Below are 23,308 nucleotides of genomic sequence, written 5' to 3'. Positions count from 1 at the left end.
AAAAAAACAAAGGAAGAAAATCTGCAACTCAGCAAGCAAGAGAGGATTCTTTTATCTCCAGATTGGATGATTTATTTGATTTGGCTCATGCTAATGCTGAGAGCACGATTAACATTCAAGAAGACAAAGACTTCTTGTTTGCACAGCGAGAGAAAGGAAGACAAGGATCAATGGCCAGATTAGATCTAACTTTGACAATCAAATAAGTGTTACCTAAATGTTAAGATATTAATTGTAGAAGTATTATTGCTTTTTTAAAAACCACAAAAACAATAACTTTAACGACAAATATTTCAAGTAATTTTATAAATAGCTTGTTTATTATTATTTTTTTTTTTTTTATTTCTTTGTTTTCTTGTGAGGCAAAGTGTACATACATCAACTTATATAGACATAGGCTTATATAGACAGAGTGTACATATAATGACTGATATAACCCTAGATACAGCAGATTGTATATAAATCAACTGATACAGCCATAGATGCAGTGAAGTGTACATACATAGATGCATAAGCACAATAGAGTGGACATATACAGACTGAGAGTTTTGCTCCAGGTACTCTATTAATTCAAGTAAAAAACTTTCTTAAGATTTTGATTTTATTTTGGTCTTTCTCTTTGTGTTCCATTTAAAACAATGTTTTATAAAAAAACAGACTACTAAATTTTCAAATTTTTAAAAACTTTTTTTGTATTTGTTTCTTTAACAATTATTATGTGATTAAAAAAAAAGATAAATGAAATTTACAACAAATGTCAAACCTTTTTCTAGATGTTACAGAGTACACTAAAATGTATCCATGATTGTCTACACAATACGATTGTGGCATAATGGAGTATTCATCCTTAAATAAAAATACACTAATTACGAAAAATATAGAATTATGCACATCATATTGTATTGATTAGACCTAATAATAAGTGAGGCTATTGTATTACAGACTGAGTACGATATATAAAAAAAAGCAGTAAGTGTAAAAATAGATAAAAAGTAAAAAACAAAATTTAATAAAATTAGCTAGCTGTATAAGGGGACTTTTTCACGTCAATGGTACATGTTAATAAATATATAGGTCTAAGAGAAACATTAATAAATATTATTATTGTTTTCTTATTTACAGTAATCCAGCAGATATATAAATATGACTTCAACCAGCTTTGTCACTGTTTTCATATTTTCAACAATGTCCCAAGAAAACTAAAATGTATCACTCCTTTATTTTAATAAAAAATGTTGAATATTATAAAAAATAAAAAATTAATAAACTTTTAATATTAAATTAGACTGAATGAATTTTATTGATAACAAGTTATTTGCTTTTTATGTTAAAATATATTTTTCATCTCGTAAATATATTTTAGTTTAATTTAAAAATTACTGTCAAGAGAAATTTTAAAAATAGAAAATAATTTTAAAACTTTTTATTTATTCTTCATCTACATTAAAAAGTACAAAAAACTTCTTTTACTTAAATAAAACAATGAGTATTGACTCACTCACTCTTAACTTTTAGAGATATCATGTGCAATACACAGCAATACAATTTTTCATTAATTTACAGTTAAGATAACTTAAATCTTATTTTTAAGTACTTTTTTCCTTTTTCCATAGCCTGATAAATCTCCATCAAATGTCTCTGAAGCTCGGTCATTCTAAATCTCAAGGCCTCTTTAAAAATTTTATACTCATCTGCTTGACTGTTAATAATCTTAGGTATGTGTCTGATGACAGCAAGAACTTTAGGTGTAATCAAAAATCAAAGGACATTGCATGCTCTTTTAAGCGAAAATAATTGCTATAGAAGAAAATGAGAACATTTTTAAAGCATTTTTGGATTTTATTAATGATGACTATCATTCCTTCATTAACTCCAATAGTCACATACATAACTTGGGCATATACTTATATATCAACTCACTTATTTGTTGTGAAACCAGATTTGACCAAGCACTTTCTCTTTATCCCTTAGTCAATATTGTTTTTTTTTTGGGTTTTTTTCTAAACTTATTACATTTGTAAATTTGGATAAATTCAAATGTAATTGTCGATCAAGCTTTTTTAAGTAATTATCATTCAAACTTCTTAATAATACTAATTATTAAGAAGTTTGAATCTACTTAATAATTAATAACTTTATACTGCTGATAATTAATTATAATTTATTTTAAACATTATAATTTATGTTAAACAAAGTAATACTTTAAAGCAGCTTATCTAGCAACAAGTTTAATAAAAAGTTTGAAAAAATTTTTATTTCATTTTAAATGAAATATTATTATATATATTAAATGAAATGTATGATACATATATATATAGCATATATTTTTCAAATATTGTTTTTTGGGATGTATATATATATATATATATATATATATATATATATATATATATATATATATATATATATATATATATATATATATATATATATATATATATATATATATATATATATATATATATATATATATATATATATATATATATATATAGATATATAGATATATATATATATATATATATATATATATATATATATATATATATATATATATATATATATATATATATACATCCCAAAAAACAATATTTGAAAAATATATGCTATGATAAAAAAAAACAATTTTTAGGGGTATCTCAAGACTCTTGAACATTTAACGACATTTAACTAATATTATTTAAAAAAAGTTCTTTAAATCATGTTGGGTCTTAAATGAAGCAAAATTATATGAAAATTTTAAAAATGATATTTTAGACTTAACAGCATAAAAAATAAAATTTACTAACTAAAAATGAAAAAAGTGCTTTTTATCAATTTTTTTTTTTACAATAATTTTTATTCAATAAATTTAAAATAAAGTTAAAGATGTTACAATTAGAGTAAAGAAACATACATAGTTTTTGCATCACTTTACTCCTATATATCTAACTTACAGATTAATCCTAGTTATTTTAGGAAGACGACATAAAAACTATATTACATAAGTATTTTAACCCATTTTTCAATGTTTAACTTAAACTAAAATGAAATTTACTTGACCAGCTGTGTCAACAAGATCGATTGTATAGTCTTGACCCTTGTGTTTGATTTTTGTGTGAAAAGCTAAAAGTGAAGAAAAAAAATTTAATATTTTCAAAAACTTGTAATATTTTTAAAATATTGACAAACATAATAGGAAACAATAATAATAATAATACTTTAAAGCAAGTAATGTAACTTTTAATGATCAAATAAGAATTTAAAGCATGGTATTTTCCAGCAATACATTAGGATTTAAACTATTAGTGAATTCAACTCAAAATAATTATAATAAAACAAGGCCCCTGCGAAGCTTTAATATTATAATAATAAAATCGAATCAGAAAAGTGTTCGAGATTTGATATGAAAAATCTCCTTTTAATCTAATTAAATCAAAGTAATTATATTGTGAACTATTTTTAACAAAGGGAATTTCATTATAAACTTTCCAACATTAACTTTACAATATTTTCTAATTATTAAGATTACACTTTTTAACATCACCAGAATACTAATACCCTAATAATTGTAGCTATCATTTTAAAAAATGCATAGCGTTTTCCGAGGGATGACAGTCAGACCTCTTACAGATGTCTGGACACCCTTGCAGTGAAGCATTTCCTCTGGGTAGTTCAAGTAAATTAATCATAGATTAATAAACAGATGTCAAAACAAGTTTACATCAAGTCGTTTTTTTATTTGAATAAAAACTAAAATTTTAATTATAAAGCAATTATATTTGGGAAAAAACTATTTTATCAATTGACTTTAATTACTAACTATATCTGATCCCTAGTTTTCAACATATAATGAAATCAGTTTTTAAATCATTTTAGGTGTACAAAACTCTGGCACAACTTCACAAACCTGCCCAGCAGCATTTGACTCGCAAAAGACTTTTTTTGAACATTCAAAACAAGTTTGAAAAATATATTTTTTGGAACCAAACTTAAGCATGCTTGGTGTAGTTAAGGCAATTTTAAAATAATATAGCGCCTGTATTATATTTTATTGACTACGACATATTCACAGACCTGATCGTTTAACATCTGTTAAATGATCAGGTCTGTGAATTATGAAAGACCAAAAAAAAAAAAAAAATGTTCATAGCAAAAAAACCCAGACCGAAGATGTTTTTTTTTTTTAAATCTTCTTAAAATCCTAATCGCTTCTCCAAATTTGTATAAGATTTTTAATAAATACGTTTTTTAGGTAAAATGAACATCATAGTTTAATAATATGATCAGTTCTGATCATTTATTGGCGCTTTTTCTTAATTATAAGCTCTTTTTTGGTCGGAATTCTAGTATTTTTTGTGAAAATTGATAGAAATATTGTATTTTGACAACTATATATAGTTAATATATGTCAGAATCGATTAGAATTAGGATCTATAGTAAATTAAGGCACTTTTTCAAAAGATTTTAACTAAATTTATGTTAACACAGATGAGCGAAAGTAATCTTAAGACTCCAAAATGGTGTTCTATAGATTCACTATTAGAGGTAGTAAAAAGGTTTTGAAAATTATATATAAAAAAGAAAAGTTTCTTCAAATATTAAAAAAATCTGAAGCAAAAAATATTATAACATCTAAAGCTTTTGTTTGGACATAATATGCTTATAAAATCATGCTAATTTCAAATAAAAGAATTCCAATAATTTGTAAATCGCCTTAACTACAAGTGTTCATTAGGGGTGAGAATACATAGCTTTTGAATTTCATCATGCATTTGAAATAGGTTTAGAAAAACGAATTACTGGTAAACACATTGTGTCTAGATAAGACTTATATCCTTTACATAACAAATCCAGCTCTGTATAAATATTCCTACCATATTTTTTACTTTTATTAAGTGGCCGGTTAGGCTTGTATTTTTCAATTAAATCATGGTAGTTATTAATCAACTCATTAAAGAATCAGTAATTAATATTAGACAATGTTGATAAGTAATCTAACATTGAGTTCATAAAATGCTTAAGAATCAGGTTGAGAATATGAAGTCGACAAGATTGATACACTTAACCTGGAACAATTTTCGTCAAAGGCTTAATCACTCCATTTTTAAAACCTGTATTTACTGCAATGGTGTCACATTACAACGGAAATTTTATTTAATAAATTAATTTTTAAAATAGTATTGTGTAACATGTTATAAATAGAGACAGAATTTCCTTTCTCTAATTTTTGTAAAGTTATAACCAAAGATTTAGACTTGCTCGAAATGCAAGTGCTATAATGTTGTTTGTCTATGCTCTTATAATCAAAATATAAGCGTCACATTTCTTCAGAAAAGTCGATATAAGACCAAATTAAGCTTAATTCATGCACAAGTGTTGTAGATATTTTTGGATTGCGGATCTACAAATCTATGTCTCACCAACTGCATTAAGTACAGCTTCTGCAATCTTAGCAGTAGAACTTTTTGGATACCCTTCATTTTATCTACCATTTTCACTACTTTCACTACTAGAACTGTCTGTATCATCAAACAATTAACTATAATTCAGGCCTTCCCAGGAGAGGTGTGCGGTCGGTCGCTTTGAGTGACCACGCATATATATATATTTTTTGAGAGTTTGGCCACGGTTTTTTAGCATATATTAATGACGCATTTTTAAAAAGGCGCTGAAAAAACCTAACTAAATTGTCGTATTATTTTATTATTTTTATTCATAATTTATTCTTATTATTAATATAAAAATATGAACATAAAAATGAAATATATATATATATATATATTTTTATACTTATTTAAAAAGTTTTTTTCTTTCTTATTACAATTTTTTTTTTTTATGTCTAGTAAACATAAAAAAAAATTTTATTTATTTATATTTATTTTTTATTTATTTATATTATAATTATTTATAATATATTTTTAGGTGTTGATTTTTTCAGCAACAATATTTGAGACAAGTCGAAAGAATAAACAGAAAATGTGAACGAAAACTTTTTTAAACTATTTTGAAAAACACGCTCTACCGACGCGGGATGCGAACCTGGGTCTCCGCGGCTCTACGTAACGTCTTAACCGAATGAGCTACACAATCATATCCATTACGAACACCTTGTAGAAAATAATTCTTCTAGAACTTAGAAGTTATTTTTTGTAGAAAGACATACTTATGCGAAAAAATTTAAAATTAGAAAAAAAAATATGTAAAATAGAAAAAAAAAATTTTGTTATAAGAAAAAATAATTCAAAAAAAATATATATATATACTATTTTTATGTTATTATTTCCTTATTAATGAAAAGAATAAATTATTAAAAAAATTACAAAATAATACAACGAATTTAATTTGATTTTTTCAGCGCCTTTTTAAAAATCCGTTATTTTTAATATATGCTAAAAAAGCGTGGCCGAGTTATCCAAAAAAAAAAAAATTATCCGTGTTCACTCAAGGCGTGCGACCGCACGCCTCTCCTGGGAAGGCCTGATAATTTGTTTCAAGTTCTTTTCTTTTAGGTGGCAGGTCTTGTGGATGTGTTGTAATAGACTTTGTCACAATACTGCACAGACCTTTGCACCCATTGGAAGATTTTTGAAGTTTATAAAAGAGTTTGTCTTACAGATTTTTAAATTTGGCATTTTTCAAATAATTTATCCCAGCTTTTTATAATATTGTCTTCTTATTTGTACTGTTGATTTAATAACAAATTTATAATTTTGAATAGCAGACTTTATTTTTCTTTGCACAGATTTCTCTGTAAATCATGGTATCGACATTTTATTCCATAATTGACAAACTTCAATTGAGGTTTCTTTAATAACATCACTTGATCTAGAAATATTACTCAGTTCTAAAAGGAAATAATATCTTCCTAATCGGTGCTTTGCCTTACATAATTTTCGAAAATCTATCAGTGGCTTCTCAATCAAATTTCCATATATACAATTTCTTGGCTTCGAAATATTGGAAGGGCAATCAATTTGTCCAATTTAATTATTCCCTGATATCTTATATATCTAAAATACAGTTTACATTTAAATAATACAATATATAATAGTTAAACAATATGAGTTATTTAAGCGAATTTTCAAACTTTTGGCAATACTTTAAAAAGGATTTGCGCAGAGGTTTTTTTTGCATTTATATAGTTTATGTTTTTGTGAGTTTTAGGTAATTACTTCACCAATAGTTATAGGGCCCTAACTTGAAAAAAAAAACACCCACCCCTAATGTTCATGCTTGGGTCAAATCAAAATGTTTTGCAAAAAACCTTGGTAATTGTAGCCTGGGAACATAAATACTCCTATGAACTGACCTCCTCTGCCCAAATAATAAAACAATAGATACATGCATATTTAATAACTTAAATAAGTTTAGAAACAATTTTGAATTGTTTAACACAAAAACAATTTTAAAAGTATTGAATATATTTATTCAAGTTTTAATTTCTTCTTATAATTTTTAATTTTTTGTTATAATTAGCTCTATTGTTTTTTCAGTGCTATTTCAGTGCAATTATTAAACTTTTAAAATTAGAGAAAAAAAATTTAACAAAGAAAAAGAGTAACGAATAAACTTATAAGAAAATAGGAATTTATACATCAATAAATATTTGTCTACCAGTGGAGTGTGTCCACTAAATTTGATCTCAAAAATAATAAAAGTTAAAGAAATATTTAAATAATCACTAGGACTTTCTGGCAAAAAATCTATGCATACTAAAATTTAAAATTCAATTTTCTCAGTAACACAAAAAATGGGCATATGACAAATTGAATAAATATCAGAAAAACAACCATTGCTGGCAATTGTTTCTCTGGTGTATTTATAACATAACACAAAATATTACATTGTATAACTAACAAAACTGTTATACAATGTAATATTTTGTGTTATGTTATAAATAAAAAAACGTAATTAATTATCATAAATTTTCTCCATGATCTTTTTTAGCTAAATATAAAAATAAAAAAAATTGCTCGCACAAGCACTATCAGTGCAGGCGGCTCACGTTGTCTGCCAAGTCCATTTTAGACTGACATTTCACCGCTCATGCACTCATTTACTACTGCCGAAGCCTGTTACCTTATATAATAAAAATATCTTTTTGCAGTATTGATTTTGAAAATATTGTTTAAAATATTGTTTTTGTTGTTTTTATTTTAATTATTTGATTTACAATTTAATTGCTTTTTTTTTTGCTTTTTCTAACAAAAAAAATGTTTTTATGGCAATTTTTGTTTTGACTTATTGATAATATTACATGTTTTTTGATTTCACTTTAACTGTTATGGTTTAAAAACAAAGATTATTCCATTAATCAAATTTTTGATTAGGGATCATTAATAAATTACACAACGCTAAATTTATTTTAAAAATTGAAGCATGAGATCATGAGCTCTTTTACCCAGCATTTTCATTAAACTTAATGCGCTATTATGATTTTGTATTTAATTTAAAGCACTTCAAGGGAAAAACTTTTGATCTTTTTTGTTTTGTTTATTAGTAAACTTTAGCATTGCATAATTTATGGACAATCCGTTATTCAATATAATTTTGATCCTAATTTAAAAATTTTACCTTTTAATCTTTTAAGTGTAGAGTGCACAACATTATAAATTCACATGTTGAGCATAATTGATAATTTTATGTTTTTCTAGTTAATTAAATGTGGTCAGTCCAGATCTGTTGGTAAATAAATTTTCTGGCGCAAGGTTTGATTTTTTATTTTATTTTTTATGTTAATTTACTTCCCCAAGGCCATAAAGCTCACTAAAGTCAAGGAGACTACTTTTTAATTGTGGTTACAACCCTTACTCAACTCTATAACTCCAAAACACAAATCTTGACAAAACAAGTTGATTTATAAAGGACCCAAAAGGGAGCCCATAGAAAATAATTTCTCAAGAAAAAAAAACTTGTTTGTTTTCTTTTCGTTTTTTCAGAATTGCATTACAAAATTATTTCAATTTTCTTGCATTTTTTAAAAAAATATAAGGAAAAGTAATTTTTGGGTAGTGCCTTACCTTGTGACTATCAGGGATCACTAGAAATTTAAGATAAATTCAAAAACAGGCTTAAAATGCCTGCATTGGTTCTAGTAAAAAAGTTACAACGCAGTTTTTACATAAAAATTTTAGCTTTTATTTTATGTCCAAGAAAAAATGTAAAATGAATTAGTTTAAAAAAATAATTATTAAACTTTTTGAATTTTTTTTTTTTTTACTTTCTTTTAGTGCTACGAGAATTGCCAAAAAATTATTTTTTAATTTTAATATATAATTGGAAGAAATACAAGGAAAAGTAATTCTTTGATATTATATGTTTAAAATTGAACCAGAAGAAGATTAAAAATCACTATATATTGGAAGTTATAAAGCCATTCAAAACTTACATTAAATTTTTTTTCCTTGAATAGCAACAAGTACCATCATGCCTGGAAAACACAGCTATTTTGACAATGACATAATTCTTACTCAATTCACTCAATTTTTGACTCTACTAAGATATAGCATAATAATTAAGTCAGTAAATTTTCGAATTAATATTCTTTTTGTTAATGCAATCACACACACAAAAGCATTAATAGATGTAAGTTTGTTTGGTAAATCACCCGGTACAGCTTTCTAATAAAGCAACTAAAATGGATTGAGGAAAGTGTTAAAAAGACTGTTTTGATGAGCATATAATTTTAAAATATTTTAAATCTGGAGATAAAATAAAATCACATAGGAAAACTTCTTTAAATTTAAAAGTAATCTAATTAATTTAAATTGAAATTAGTGCTAAATTCTACTAGATTTACAGTTTAGATTTAGGAAGTTTTACAGTTTTTTGGCCTTAAAATAAAAAACTACAATATTTTAAAAGCTCTTCATAACTATTTTGCTGGCACCATTGTCCTCATTTTAAAGCAATTTCAGAATTATTTGGAAATTTCTAGTGGTCACTGATAGCCACATAGCAAACCATATCTAAAAATTACTTTTTCATGTATTTCTTCCAAAAATGTATAAAAATTCAAAAGGAATATTTTGGAAAGGCAAATCTCATAGAACTAAAAATAATCAAAAAAAAAATTCAAAAAATTTAATAATTAAATTTTACAGTTTTTTGGCCATAAAAGAAAAACTAAAATTTTTAATGTCAAAACTTATTTGTGACTTTTTTGCTTGCACTATTGCCAAGATTTTATGCCTAGTTTGGAATTTTTATAAAACTTCTAGGAATCCTTGATAGACTTAAGGTGAGCCGCTGCTCAAAAATTATCTTTATATTTTTTCTTAAAATGCACGAAAATTATAAATAAAAAAGTTTTGTAACCCAAAATTCCCTAAGAACAAAAAGAAAACTAAACAAAAAACTTTAATGAGTTATTTCTTTCTAAGAAAAAAAAAAAATTTCATGGGCTTCCTTTTGGGTTTTTATAAACTAAACCATGCATCAGAAAAACTTTTATATCAACAGATCTGGAACAACCAATTTAATTAATTAGAAAAAAAATTATCAATTTTGCTTAACATGTGAATTTATGATGTTGGGCACTATCTATATTATTATAAAAGTTTGACCTGCAACTCTTGCGGTTGTTTAAAAAACAATCAAATCATCTGTATTAAATTTTAAAACAAAAAGATTGTTACTGTTTTCTATGGTTGGATCATAAGAATCAACAAATTGACCTTCCACAAATTGAATTGATAATGAAGATTTCCCTGAAACAAATGATTTTAACAAATTAACTGCAAAAATTAAACTAAATGTAAAAAAATACCAAATAAAAACTAATGAATTGCTAGGTGGATGATAAAAAATTTTTTTTATAAACTGTACACAATGCAAACAAATTCAATTTACCAACAGAACGAAATCCCATAACAGCAAGTTTCCTTGATCGAAGAGAAGTCATTATGGCAAGATTCTGTTATAGAGAATATCAATATACCAAATATAAATAGATAAATTAGTATTTAAAAATAAACAGTTTATCTACAATTTCTAAAAGTCTAAAAAAAGAAAAAAGTTCTCAAAATTAAGGCATGCAATTCTATTTCATCATAACCTAACAATACAACCTTGTGTTAACACAGTCTAATAATTATCTTCTGTAATAAAATTCATTGATGGCTAGTTAGTATCTATCCAAACTCTTATTCGATGAAGCCCTCAAAGAAAGCTATTTAGTTATGAAATCATCAATGACATTTTATGCAAAGCAAAGAATGCAATTTTTTTTTATACCTGATTATATAAATTGATATTGATGAAATATGTTTTTTCGAGAAATTAAAATTATTTGGTTTTCAACATAATTTTACTGAACTTTTATTTTAATCTTTCTTAATTCTAGGGATAGTAAAAAGCTTTTTTAAAATAAAATATAAAAAAAAGGCTTGCATTTCAAAAAAATTTCTTTAATTTCTTTAGTTTTTATATTATTATTTTTATATTTATTTTATTTTTTTATATTTAATAATTTAGTTATTATTTAAATAATTAGTAGTATTAAAAATATAGTTTATATGAAGAAAAAAAAAATTATAATATAATGAAATATGGTTTGTAACAAAGAAATGGTAACAAGGTATGTTGGTAAAATTGGCTGGAAATGTTAACCAACATTTCTAGCCAAATAAATTAAAAAAACTTAAAAATATTTTAAATATTGTTTATCACATTACAAAAAAAATAATGTAAAATAATTTACAAAGAACATGTGTATGTGTTTTAAAAAGAAAATGAAATTTGTTAGTTTGAATGCATTTTATGTCAAAAAGGAGAATGTAAAGCACAAACTAAAGTGAGCCTGCAAGATGAAATTGTAGGACATGTAAATGAAAATACACCTCAACCTTCCATTAAGAACTATGAAGTAAACCACACCAAGTTGAAACTTTAAGAAATGCATATGAAACAGCTGCTATATGTCTACCTTAGGGTGGCTCTTAAAACAACATTTTTAAAAAAAACCTGTTCCTACCCCTTTACTTAGTTCTATATAATACTAAAACACTAGGTTTAAAATTTTTTTGAACAAAAAATTATTTTAAGGGTAGCTCAAGACCCTTAAAAATTTGACTGGTCCCTAAAATTTTGAAAATAAAAGTTCTTCTAAAGTATGTGAACCTGGTACTCAAAAGAATTGAAATTATATAAAAACTTTAAAAATAGTAATCACTTTACAAAAAAAGCATGTTTAAAAAAACTATCTTTTTTAAACTTGAAAATAATGACTTTTTATAATTTCAGCTTAAAAACAATAGTTTTCAATAAAAAAGTTATTTTTTCGTAAATTGATTATTATTTTTAAAGTTTTTATATAATTTCGCTTCTTTTGAGTACCAGGTTGACATACTTTAGAAGAACTTTTATTTTCAAAATTTTAGGGACCAGTCAAATTTTTAAGGGTCTTGAGCTACCCCTAAAATAATTTTTTGTTCGAAAAAATTTTAAACCTAGTGTTTTAGTATTATATAGAACTAAGTAAAGGGGTAGGAAGGTTTTTTTTAAAATGTTGTTTTAAGAGCCACCCTAGTCTACCTCATATTTAACATTTGTGAAGAACAATTCCTTTTTGAGGGGATTTTTTCTACGGGGATTTTTTTCTAAGGAGTTTTTTTCTGCTACCATTTGTCAGTTACACTGCTTTTTTTTGTGCCTATTTATATGCATTTCACTTCATGTGTTATTTTCTTATTGCTCTATGTTTGGATTTGTTTCTTTACTCTCGAGTGAACTTCATTCAGTTGTAAGTTTGGTTTTTTGCTGTCTTTATTTCATATATATTCAAACCAATAGTTTTGTTTAATTAATTTTGAGACATAATTATAAAAATTTATACTAGTTATTAACAAACTATAAAGTATGACAAACTAGTTTATCAATCAAGCAAAACGCATGAATAATTTTCTAACAATTTTTAGGCCTTCCCAGGAAACGCGTGCGGTTTTTTGTCTTGTCATGTCCACGCATGCCATGTCATTGTCATGTCCATGCATGAGTATTCTATTTTAGACAACTTAGTCACGGCTGCTTGCAAGTTTTATTATATTGAGCATTGCGGAAAAAAGTTTCAAAAACAAAGAAAGCCAAACTAAGAAAATACAAAATTAAAATAAATTTGAATAGAAAAAAAATTATTTTTAGCAACACAATTCAATAAGTCAAAGCAAAAAAAAAAAAAAAAAAAAAATAGTTTTAAGTTGACATTAAGGAGAATGATTTTCCTGTATTTTATTTGTTTATTTCTTAAAGAGAAAAGCAAAAATATAAATTGCTATCTGTTTGTAAAATATATTTGTTTAATTTTAATGTAACAAGTATATATTGTCCCTATATGAATATGTCTATGTAATGCATATGTATACTTTTATATATAACTTTTTATTAATATAATTTTGTATCATTTTAAAGTATACACACGTTTAGCTTATTTGGATAAAACGTTAACTTCATACATAGAATGCATGTGGTTTGATTCCTAAAACTGCCCAAATTTTTTTACTTTTCATTTAAATACCACTGGTCATATGTTTGTTTTGTAACCTCTTATCTAGTTTTTAAGCTTCAATTGGCCATGAGAAGAGATTCGTCTAGATGGCCATGCTGTCTACACATTTTTCACATACCTTTAATTGTTTCATATTATCTTTCTTTTTCTGGACATAGTTCTTTTTAACATTTGGCTCTGTGTGTGTGTGTAAAAAAACAAAAAAAATTTAGGAAGAGATGGGTTTCGAACCACAGTCATTCCATTTATGAAGTATACGCCATTTCCAATAAGCCAAACATGTGTTTACATACAAACAAATAAATATAACTATATAATGCAAAAAGTTATGCATAAAATTATATGCATGCATTTCATAGACGTATTCATATAGGGACAATATATAATTGTTACATTAAAATTATTCAAATATATTTTACAAACAGATTGCAATTTATATTTTCACTTTCCTCTTTAAAAAAAAACAACAAATAAAATATAGGAAAATCATTCTTTTTGATGTTGACTTTTTTTTTGCTTTGCCTTATCTAATTTTGTTGCTGAAAATAACAACCACTCTAGAGAAACAAAAATAAAAATAGTACACATATTATTTAAATTATTAATTTATTTTTATTTTTTTCTATTTAAATTTAGTTTAATTTCCTATTTTGTTAGTTTAGCTCTTTTGTTTTTGAAACTTAGTTTTTATGCAATGAATAATATAAAACTTTCAAACAACCATGACCAAGTTGTCTAAAATAAAATACTCATGTGTGGTCATACAAGACCAAAACCAATTGTTAAATTCTTTTGCAACACGTGCATATATATCACCTGCTTCTTAACATATCAATTAAGTTAAAACTTAATATACACAATAATACAGAATAGTTGAAAAAACTGTTCAATATCGTTTTTTTTATTTTTTACATATTACATGTGAGAAGTTTTTAAAGAAAAACTAAATAAATAACATCAACATATGTAACACTTCTTTATATCAAAAATATATACTTTATCACGCCTGTGTAAGTCAATTGCAGGCTTTGTTATGTCTGCATAAATTGACTTACACAAGCGTGGAGGCAAGGGCATGCTATAGCCCGCTATTTCTACTGAAGCCTGTATATCAAACTAAGCGTATTGCAAACTTTACACTTTTGCCATTAATTTTTTCTTAAAAACTTTTTTTTTTGAAATTTTTTTTCATCATTATTTTATTAAAACTTTTTGGATTTTTAATTAATTTAAATGCTTGTATGATGAGTCAATAATTTCCTTAGTGTATTGTACTTTATGAATAAAGTACACCCACAGTAAGTTTACCTATAAAGTAAATCAAAACAACCATAAAGTTAAGTTACTAAACTTATTAAATATACTTATTATGCTCAAAAAAATTTACTTTTAAAATTTTGCTATACCAATTTTTTATTTATATCTATTGTTAAGATTTTTTTGTTTGTATATTGTTAAGACATAAAAAACAAAAAAATTATTTAACAAGAAATTTCAAATAGAATATGAAAAATGCAACACCACTATGTTTTCAATTTATTTATAGCAAAAAATATATATATATATATATCAACCCTCGGAATTAGGGTCGACACTTTTAAGTCAGCAACTAAATGCCAACTTAGAAGTGTTTGAAAGTAAGGTCGGAAAATTATTGCCGACCTTATTTTTTCTAACTCTGAGGGCTGATATAAGTATGTGTATATATATATATATATATATATATATATATATATATATATATATATATATATATATATATATAATATATATATATATATATATGTATATATGTATATATGTATATATGTATATATGTATATATGTATATATGTATATATGTATATATGTATATATGTATATATGTATATATGTATATATGTATATATATGTATATATATATATATATATACTATATATATATATATATATATATATATATATATATATATATATATATATATATATATATATATATATATATATATATATATATATATATATATATATATAAGATTATTTATAATTATGTTAGTCTTTAAAGGAATTTATTTTAAAAAGAAATCTATTTGAACAAGAATTTTAGTCTTCTGATATTTTGTTGTTTAAATAATCTTAATTTAAAACCTGAAATTTAAAACCTGAAATTTGAAATAATTTAAAATAACTTGCAAATTTCTTTTGTGAATTTTTAACGCTCACAACAATTATAAATTTAATTACTAAACAAAATTTCTTCTCTTGTTTTATTGCAAAACAATTGAACCCAAACAATTAAATTAAAACATTAAAAACCCATTGAATGAAAAAATAAACTATGCTTAAATTTATAATAAGCGTGCTAAATTAAGAATCTCGAAAAAATCTTGAAAATCAATAAATCTAGAAAAAATATGGAATCTAATGAACTTGTTTTTTTTTTAGTTTAATCATTTGTTATTTTGATTCTTACTCATTTGGTATATTGGTTGTGTATATTTTTGTAAAAAATAATTAATGCTAATGTTTTATGGTGATGATGTTTTAGTAATCAATTCTATTTTAAATAGTTTTTTATAATTAAATTTTGTAATATTTTGCAGATTTACTTTCACTTTATTAAGTATCCTTATAAGTAAAAATAACTATAAGGAATATTGTAATAGTAATAAAGTTTCTTGCACATTACATCATAACAGTAACTTAAATTATAACTAGATATTATCCTTAAAAAATAGCAATTACAAAATTAAGTATATAAGAATTTTGTACTTTACATTTTGCATCCTCTTTCAGGCTTTGTTAGGAAGTGTTATGCAGCTTGTATTTTACGTACATTAAACAAAAACTTTATATTTTGGAATATTTAAATTATCTTTTAACAAGCCTTCCCAGGAAACGCACCCGGTCGCACGCCTTATTTGTCCACACTTAAAGTAGTTTTTTTTAGACAACTTGATCACATTTTTATATAGCATAATTTTTATAAAAAAGCATTTTAAAAACTTGCAGCAAAATAAAGCTATAAGAAAGTAGAGAATAAAACAGCAATAGAAGAAAGGAAACGAAGACTATACTAAATAAAAAATGTAAATATAAACAAACAAAAAATTGAATATTAAAAAAAAAAAGTTGTCAAAAAAATATACCTAAATATGTTACTTTTTTGTTTTCTTAATTTTAGGGAGTTTGTTGTTTCCATTACCAAAACTGATACAAGTCAAGGAAAAGAGCAGATATAACGAAAATAAAAACATTTTTTGATATACATTTTTTTCGCGACTTTTTTTAGTCAGTATATTAAGGAAATACTTTATAATTTGCGCTAGAAACATAGACAATTTTTAAATTTTTTTTTTTAATGTTTTTACTAAACTTTACTGTTTTTTCACAGGAAAGCAAGAAAACTAATTGCTATCTAATTGTAAAAAAATATAAAAAAAAGTTTTTTATGTAAAAAAATAAAAAGTCATTAATACTTATATTTAAATATAAAATATTTCGTTTTTTTCACTTCCCCCATTGAAATAGTCTGCACTTTTGTTGGATTATTCAAATAGTGCGTTTAAACCTGATAGTTTGTTTCCTGATGAACTATTGTTATTGACAATGCTTTAAAAGATATGTGAGCTAGTGTGCTGTTAATTTACTGAACTTTTTAACAAAACTTTTGGAGCCTATTTAAAACTTTTTTTAAAGTTTTTAAATACATTTTTTCAAACAGAGCAATCGTTATGTTTATTATCTCTAGTAATTTGTATTAACATTGGAAATTAAGCAATATAAAAGAAACAATTTCAGACATACATTAAATGCGGTAAAACATTTATAAAAGAAACCATGTTATTCTTTTATTCAGTTTATTTCGTCATTAAAAAATTTATTAATTAAATAATACATTTTACAAATGAATTGCAATTTATTTTCTTATTATTGTATTGTAAGTATTGAGAAAAAACGTCAAATAAAGCAAAAATAATTTTAAAAGCGAAAAGTCAAAAAGAACAAATGTAAAAAAAAATTAACATAATTTCTCATAGTTCTAGGGTATATAGCAAATTAGTTTCTTAATTATACAGACTGATAAAAATCTTGATTAAATTGAATATCAAAACTTTAAATTGAAGATTTTTTCTTCAATTGAAAGTTTTGACATGCAATTTTGCAATGGACTTCCACCCTTTTAACATCCACTGATTCAATTGTGATCATTTTAAATAGATTTTTTTTTAAAGACTTTGAATTAAATATGATTTTAAATACTTTAATTCAGTTTTGAAAGAAATAATTTGTAAAACATGAATCTCTTCATCGTAGATAAAAATATGTGAAAGCAATTTAAAAACTTAATTTTTTTTTCTTTTAAAAAAGGGAAAAGTGTTTTTATTGAAAATAACTCTTTTCATAAATGCATTTAAAATTTGTTTCTTATATATTCAATATCATGTAAAGTTCTTTTGACTTATTTATGAATATAACTTTTGTTTATGAAACAAAAGATTATGTTAAGAACGAGATTGTTTTAAGAAATAAAGTATAAGGAAATGAAATCATTTTCAAATACCAAATTTAGATTTCATCAGTAATTTTTGCTATATTAGTTTAAATGATTTTTAACACAGTTTAAGATTAAATTTAATTACAACGTAGTACTTTAAATCACGCTTATAACGCAATTTAACTTTTAATTATGTATATATCAAAACTGTGTTAAAGTTATGTTTATCAGTGTTATATGCTTTTGTTATGCAATAAAATCTCATAACAAGGCCTACTCTCTACTTCAGGCAGGTTCAAATTGAAAATTTGTGATTATATTTTTTTGCATTAATTCAAGCCCTGTATATATATAATTTTAAACCATTAAACAAATACCAGAAGATATGTACTTCAGACATCCCCTTTAGTAAGTCCATTAAAAACAAGCCTTATGCAAAACAAATATTTTAATATCCATTTTTATATACTTGCCAAATTTTATACAAATATGTTCATACTCTCATGCACTATTTTTTTCAGGCAGTGGAGATAATTATTCCAACTATGTATAACTATGTAACATTTAAATTATTTTAAACTATAACACACATACAAGAGGACTTGTATTTCAGCACACCCTGTTTTAGTATGTAGAAAACAAGTTTTATGCAAAATAAATATTATTGAAAACCATATTCAAACCAAATCCTGATCCTAACCTTTTGGGTCAGGGTTAGGGTGTGGTTTTCAATAAAATAATTTTTTGGTTAGGGCCTAGATTAAAGTATGGTTTTTAATAATACTTGTTTCATATAAGAGTCAATTATTATTTTTATACATACATACATACATACATACATACATACATACATATATATATATATATATATATATATATATATATATATATATATATATATATATATATATTATATATATATATATATATATATATATATATATATATGTATATATATATATATATATATTGTATATATGTATATGTATATATATATATATATATATATATATATATATATATATATATATATATATATATTATATATATGTATATATTATATATATGTATATATATAAGAATTTTTTTTTAGTTTAAACACTATGTTTCAATTATACAATAATCATTTTCAAGTATATATATATATAAATACATTTTTGTTTTTTAAATTTTATATATATATATATATATATATATATATATATATATATATATATATATATATATATATATATATATATATATATATATATATGTATATATATATATATATATATATATATATATATATATATATATATATATATATATATATATATGTATATATATATATATATATATATATATATATACATATATGTGTATTTTTGTATGTATATGTATATACACATATACTTAATAACTACTGGCATATATAAAATAGGCAGTTACAATATAAATTATCAAAACTGTTTGTAACAAATAATTTGTTTGGCTTGTTTATTTATTACTACTTTCTATCTTTTAAAGTAGCTTTTAATTTATTTTGCATGCATGAAATATATTTTGTTAATTATAGTGATATTAAAATTCAATTAATGTAAGAGAAAAAATTTAAAAGCTAATTTAAAGTAAATAACTTGTAAATAAACCAGGCATACAAAAATATATATCAAAAATATCAGCTATAATTCTTAATAAAATACTTTGTGATATTTGGTAATTTAATTTGAAATAGATACCTGATGATTTATTTTTATTTAATAACAATAAAAACGACGAAAACAGTGACAACAACAATAATATTAATAATAAAAAAAGGTAAGCCGTAACAACTGGTGTCAACAGTTATGAAATGCAGAAATAGTAAATATTGCACTGTAAAAGTTTTTTTTAAATCAAGATTCAAATTAATAGTTAGGAATTGGTTAGTATTTTATTGCTGATAGTAAGATAGATTTAAAACTACTGATACAATAAGCCAATATATAAATCTCATAAAGTTAAAGACTTACCTGCGTTTTGTTTTAAAAGCCAAAAAAAATTAATTGAATTTAATACATGAAATTCTCATGCTGAATGCGATAACAATACTACAATGTATATCAGCGTAATTTGTGAACTTAAATGTACTGCGAAAAAAGAGTGATTAGTTAGTTGTAAGCCCCGGGGCCCTTCAAACGGTCATAAATAAATGAACATTAAAAAAAAATTTTATGTTCATTTGATCTTCGTATTCTGGCGATTGGGGGGGGGGGGGGAGTTAAAATAAAAATTACATTACGCGGAATAAAATATTTATTATTTGTTTTTTAAAAAAGATTTACTAAAATAAAATAAAATATCAAACATGAATTTCAGAATTATCTAAATTTGCAATCATATCAATAATGCTTTTTACATCGAATTGTTCACGATATTCACAATTCAAAGTCCCACGATCAAAACCGCAAAGAAATTTAGTACAGTCTTCCGTAAAATTTTGATAGTTTTTAAATAGCAATAACAATAAAAAAAGTTTTTTATCTATTAAAGAAAACCCTAATTATTTAAAGTCTGAAATGCAGGGTTTTAAGTCTTACCTTGAGAACAAAAATTAAAGCCTTGGCCTTGGTTTTAAATATTTTGGCCTTGATCTTGATTGTTTTGGTTTTGGCCTTCCACCTTTTCTCAAAGAATTTCAGAACTTTCTTTAGTGTTTGCATTTTAAAAGTTTTACTAAGTTTGATTTTGTTTACAAGAGTTATTTTTGTTTATTTGAAAGCTTTAGAACTTAATTTTGTGTTTTATTTCACGGTTTAAATTGCCATTTTTGACTAACCATTTTAAAGCATTAATCAATGACATGATTGGTTAATGGGAATTTATTACATCTCTACAAGTCACATGGTATTATTTAACCTTTTTTATTAATTGAAATATTTCAAAGTTTAAAAAAAGATTTAAACACTTGATTTTATCTTAAAATTAAAAACAGAATTTTAATAGTTTTTTGAATTGAAATATTTTAATTATATTTTAATTAAATTAAATTACACGTTAAAAAAAGCATGATTTTAAGATAAAAAACATACTATGCTTCTGAAACGATAATTATGAAAGCCTATTTATTGAAATAAAAAAATTTCGAAATATTTTAATTGGATGCGTTTATCGTCCACCAAATGATAAAATCAAGTCATTTAAAACTTTTATCAAAAATACAATTAAAAAACAAATAAATAATAATTACTAACAATGATTTTAGTTTTCAAATTTGATATTCTATATCAAATTTAAAAACTGTTATCTAAGAGCAAATACAAGTAACACATATTCGATTTTTTCAGTTTTTTATCTTTATTTGATTTACTGATCAGCGCAGCAGTTTTATGCCAATTAGGATTAATAATAGGGGCTCTATGAAAAGATTGCGATGACCTATTGTCATCTTCATCTTCTTTGAGCCCCTGTCTGTTTAATTCTTTATTTTATAAAGATCATTGTAATAAGAGAAAATTGTAACTGTTGACAAATTTTACTGTCTTCTTCGTTTTTACGGACAGATTTTTTCTTTCTTGTATATATGTATGTTGATTATTTTTGTTAAACTGCAAAATAAATGAAATACAAAAAAAAAAAAAAAAAAAAAAAAATTATTTATTTAATTATACAATTTTTATTCAACTTATCTAAATCTGTTTTAAAAAGTTGTTAGTAAGTTAATAATGTATATTTAACAGGATTTTTTAAAATAATGTTATTTATAAATTCCAACTTTGAACTAAGAAACAATAGTTTAAATATCCTTCTTTGATAGCTCTGTCACTGAATTATCAAAAAATTATGTTAGATTTGGTCAAGAACAATACCAGAGAAAAACTTTGATATCTACTAAAAATAGTGTTACATGTCAGATTCAAAAGTACTATATCAAAACAAAACAAAAAAATTATGATTTGCTCATCAAAAACATCAGAAAAAGACTAACTAAAATTTTTGTCTTACGGTACGGCAAGAACTGCTGGTAGCAAGTGCTGTGAAAATAAAACCACCTGTTTTGAAATTGAATCAAGGTTTTGTGCAGAATTCGACGAAATCAATTGGAAAAGCTATTTGTAGATATATATGAAAGCCGAAAACAAAAATTAATTGAACAACAGCATTAACTATCACTATATAGCCTATAAGTCTTTGTTATTTTTAAGAAACATGAAAGTTTCAAGCAACGAATTAGACATATGAGCTCTATGAGGGCATCAAATGCGCTTTGATAAAAAATACGCTCAACAGGGGCTTACGTTGCAGTGACACAAAAATATTTGTCAAATATAGATTTATAATTTTCGAATTAGATTTATAATTGGTCTATTCGTTCAAGAAAGTTTGTCAAAACTATCTTATTTGTAAAACATGATTTTTTCTATTATTTCCAAAAAAGCATTTTTTTTTTTTTTTGGTAAAGAGCTTTTGTGGCTTTGAAAATGTTTGGGTAGGTCTTGGCCTTGAAATTCTTGATCTTGGCCTTGACATTGAAATTCATGGCCTTGGCCTTAAAACTATTGACCTTGATCTTGGCCTTGGTATTTTTGACCTTGTTAACAACTCTGCTGAAATGCATTTTCACTTACATAGCTCTTTTTTATTTCTATTCATTTAATTGGTTTGCTTGATTAAAAGTTATTTGCAAATGGTATTTCCGATGGTTTCTGGTCTTTTAAAAGAAACTGCAACTTTTCATTTGGAGACATTGCATACATAAATTATAAAATGTTTGATTTTTGTAACCAGTTTCTACAAACAAAACTTGAATTGAAAACTTTAAAAAAGCAGTGTATGATTAAAAGTTTCATAAAGAAAATTATGGATTACAGGGCTGACAACACGGGTTTAAAGTGGAGGAACACAGTCGTTAGTTTCTAAAAAAAGTTCTTTATACCTAGAAATTTCTAAATAAAGAAAAATAAAGTCCCTAAGAAAAAGAAAGGGAAAAAAAAAGGGAATTTGTTTTGCCCCATGTCAAACTAAAAAAATAATAAGAAAAGCTTTTAGTCAGTCTGAAAGTGTCATATCTAAAACATCAAAACAACTCTGCAGAGGCAAGATTTTTTAACCAAATATAAGTATGCTCATGCTTATTCCATTAAGCATGAGCATATTTAAATTTTAATGTTTATTAAGTTTTGGTTAAAAACTAAAATTGATAAAACGTTTTAAGTCGTCTTTCAAGTCAATTGTTGTAGGATTTATGTGATCGATTTGTGATTTTATAAATTTTTTTTTTTAATTTTTGAAAGTTTCTTTTATAAAGAGTATCGTTATTAATACGATACTCTTTATAAAAAATACTGATCTTTTAAACTCGTTTAAAAGTTTAAATCTTTTAA

At 24.1% G+C, this 23,308-nt stretch overlaps 1 protein-coding gene across 2 annotated transcripts in view; it reads right to left on the bottom strand.

Annotated features, from left to right (window-relative positions):
* The window catches only part of LOC100205860 (GTP-binding protein Rheb), a 37,763-nt gene that overhangs the window by 9,548 nt on the left and 4,907 nt on the right, over positions 1 to 23,308 (bottom strand). Inside the window, exons 1-5 of one of the 2 annotated variants that reach the window (XM_065811091.1) lie at positions 19,958 to 20,096; positions 10,834 to 10,897; positions 10,620 to 10,691; positions 3,038 to 3,105; positions 764 to 846 (exon numbers count right to left, since the gene is read on the bottom strand). In XM_065811091.1, coding sequence (XP_065667163.1) covers positions 764 to 846; positions 3,038 to 3,105; positions 10,620 to 10,691; positions 10,834 to 10,885 — 275 coding nt within the window. In that variant the 5' untranslated portion in view covers positions 10,886 to 10,897; positions 19,958 to 20,096. Of the gene's footprint in view, positions 1 to 763; positions 847 to 3,037; positions 3,106 to 10,619; positions 10,692 to 10,833; positions 10,898 to 19,957; positions 20,097 to 23,308 lie in introns of those variants that run through there. The other variant, XM_065811092.1, reaches the window with a different exon arrangement.

The sequence above is a fragment of the Hydra vulgaris genome, chromosome 11 (assembly GCF_038396675.1).
Source record: "Hydra vulgaris chromosome 11, alternate assembly HydraT2T_AEP".
Taxonomy (NCBI): domain Eukaryota; kingdom Metazoa; phylum Cnidaria; class Hydrozoa; order Anthoathecata; family Hydridae; genus Hydra; species Hydra vulgaris.
The sequence above is the reverse complement of the archived record's forward strand: the minus strand, read 5'-3'. Positions and strand labels throughout refer to the sequence as shown.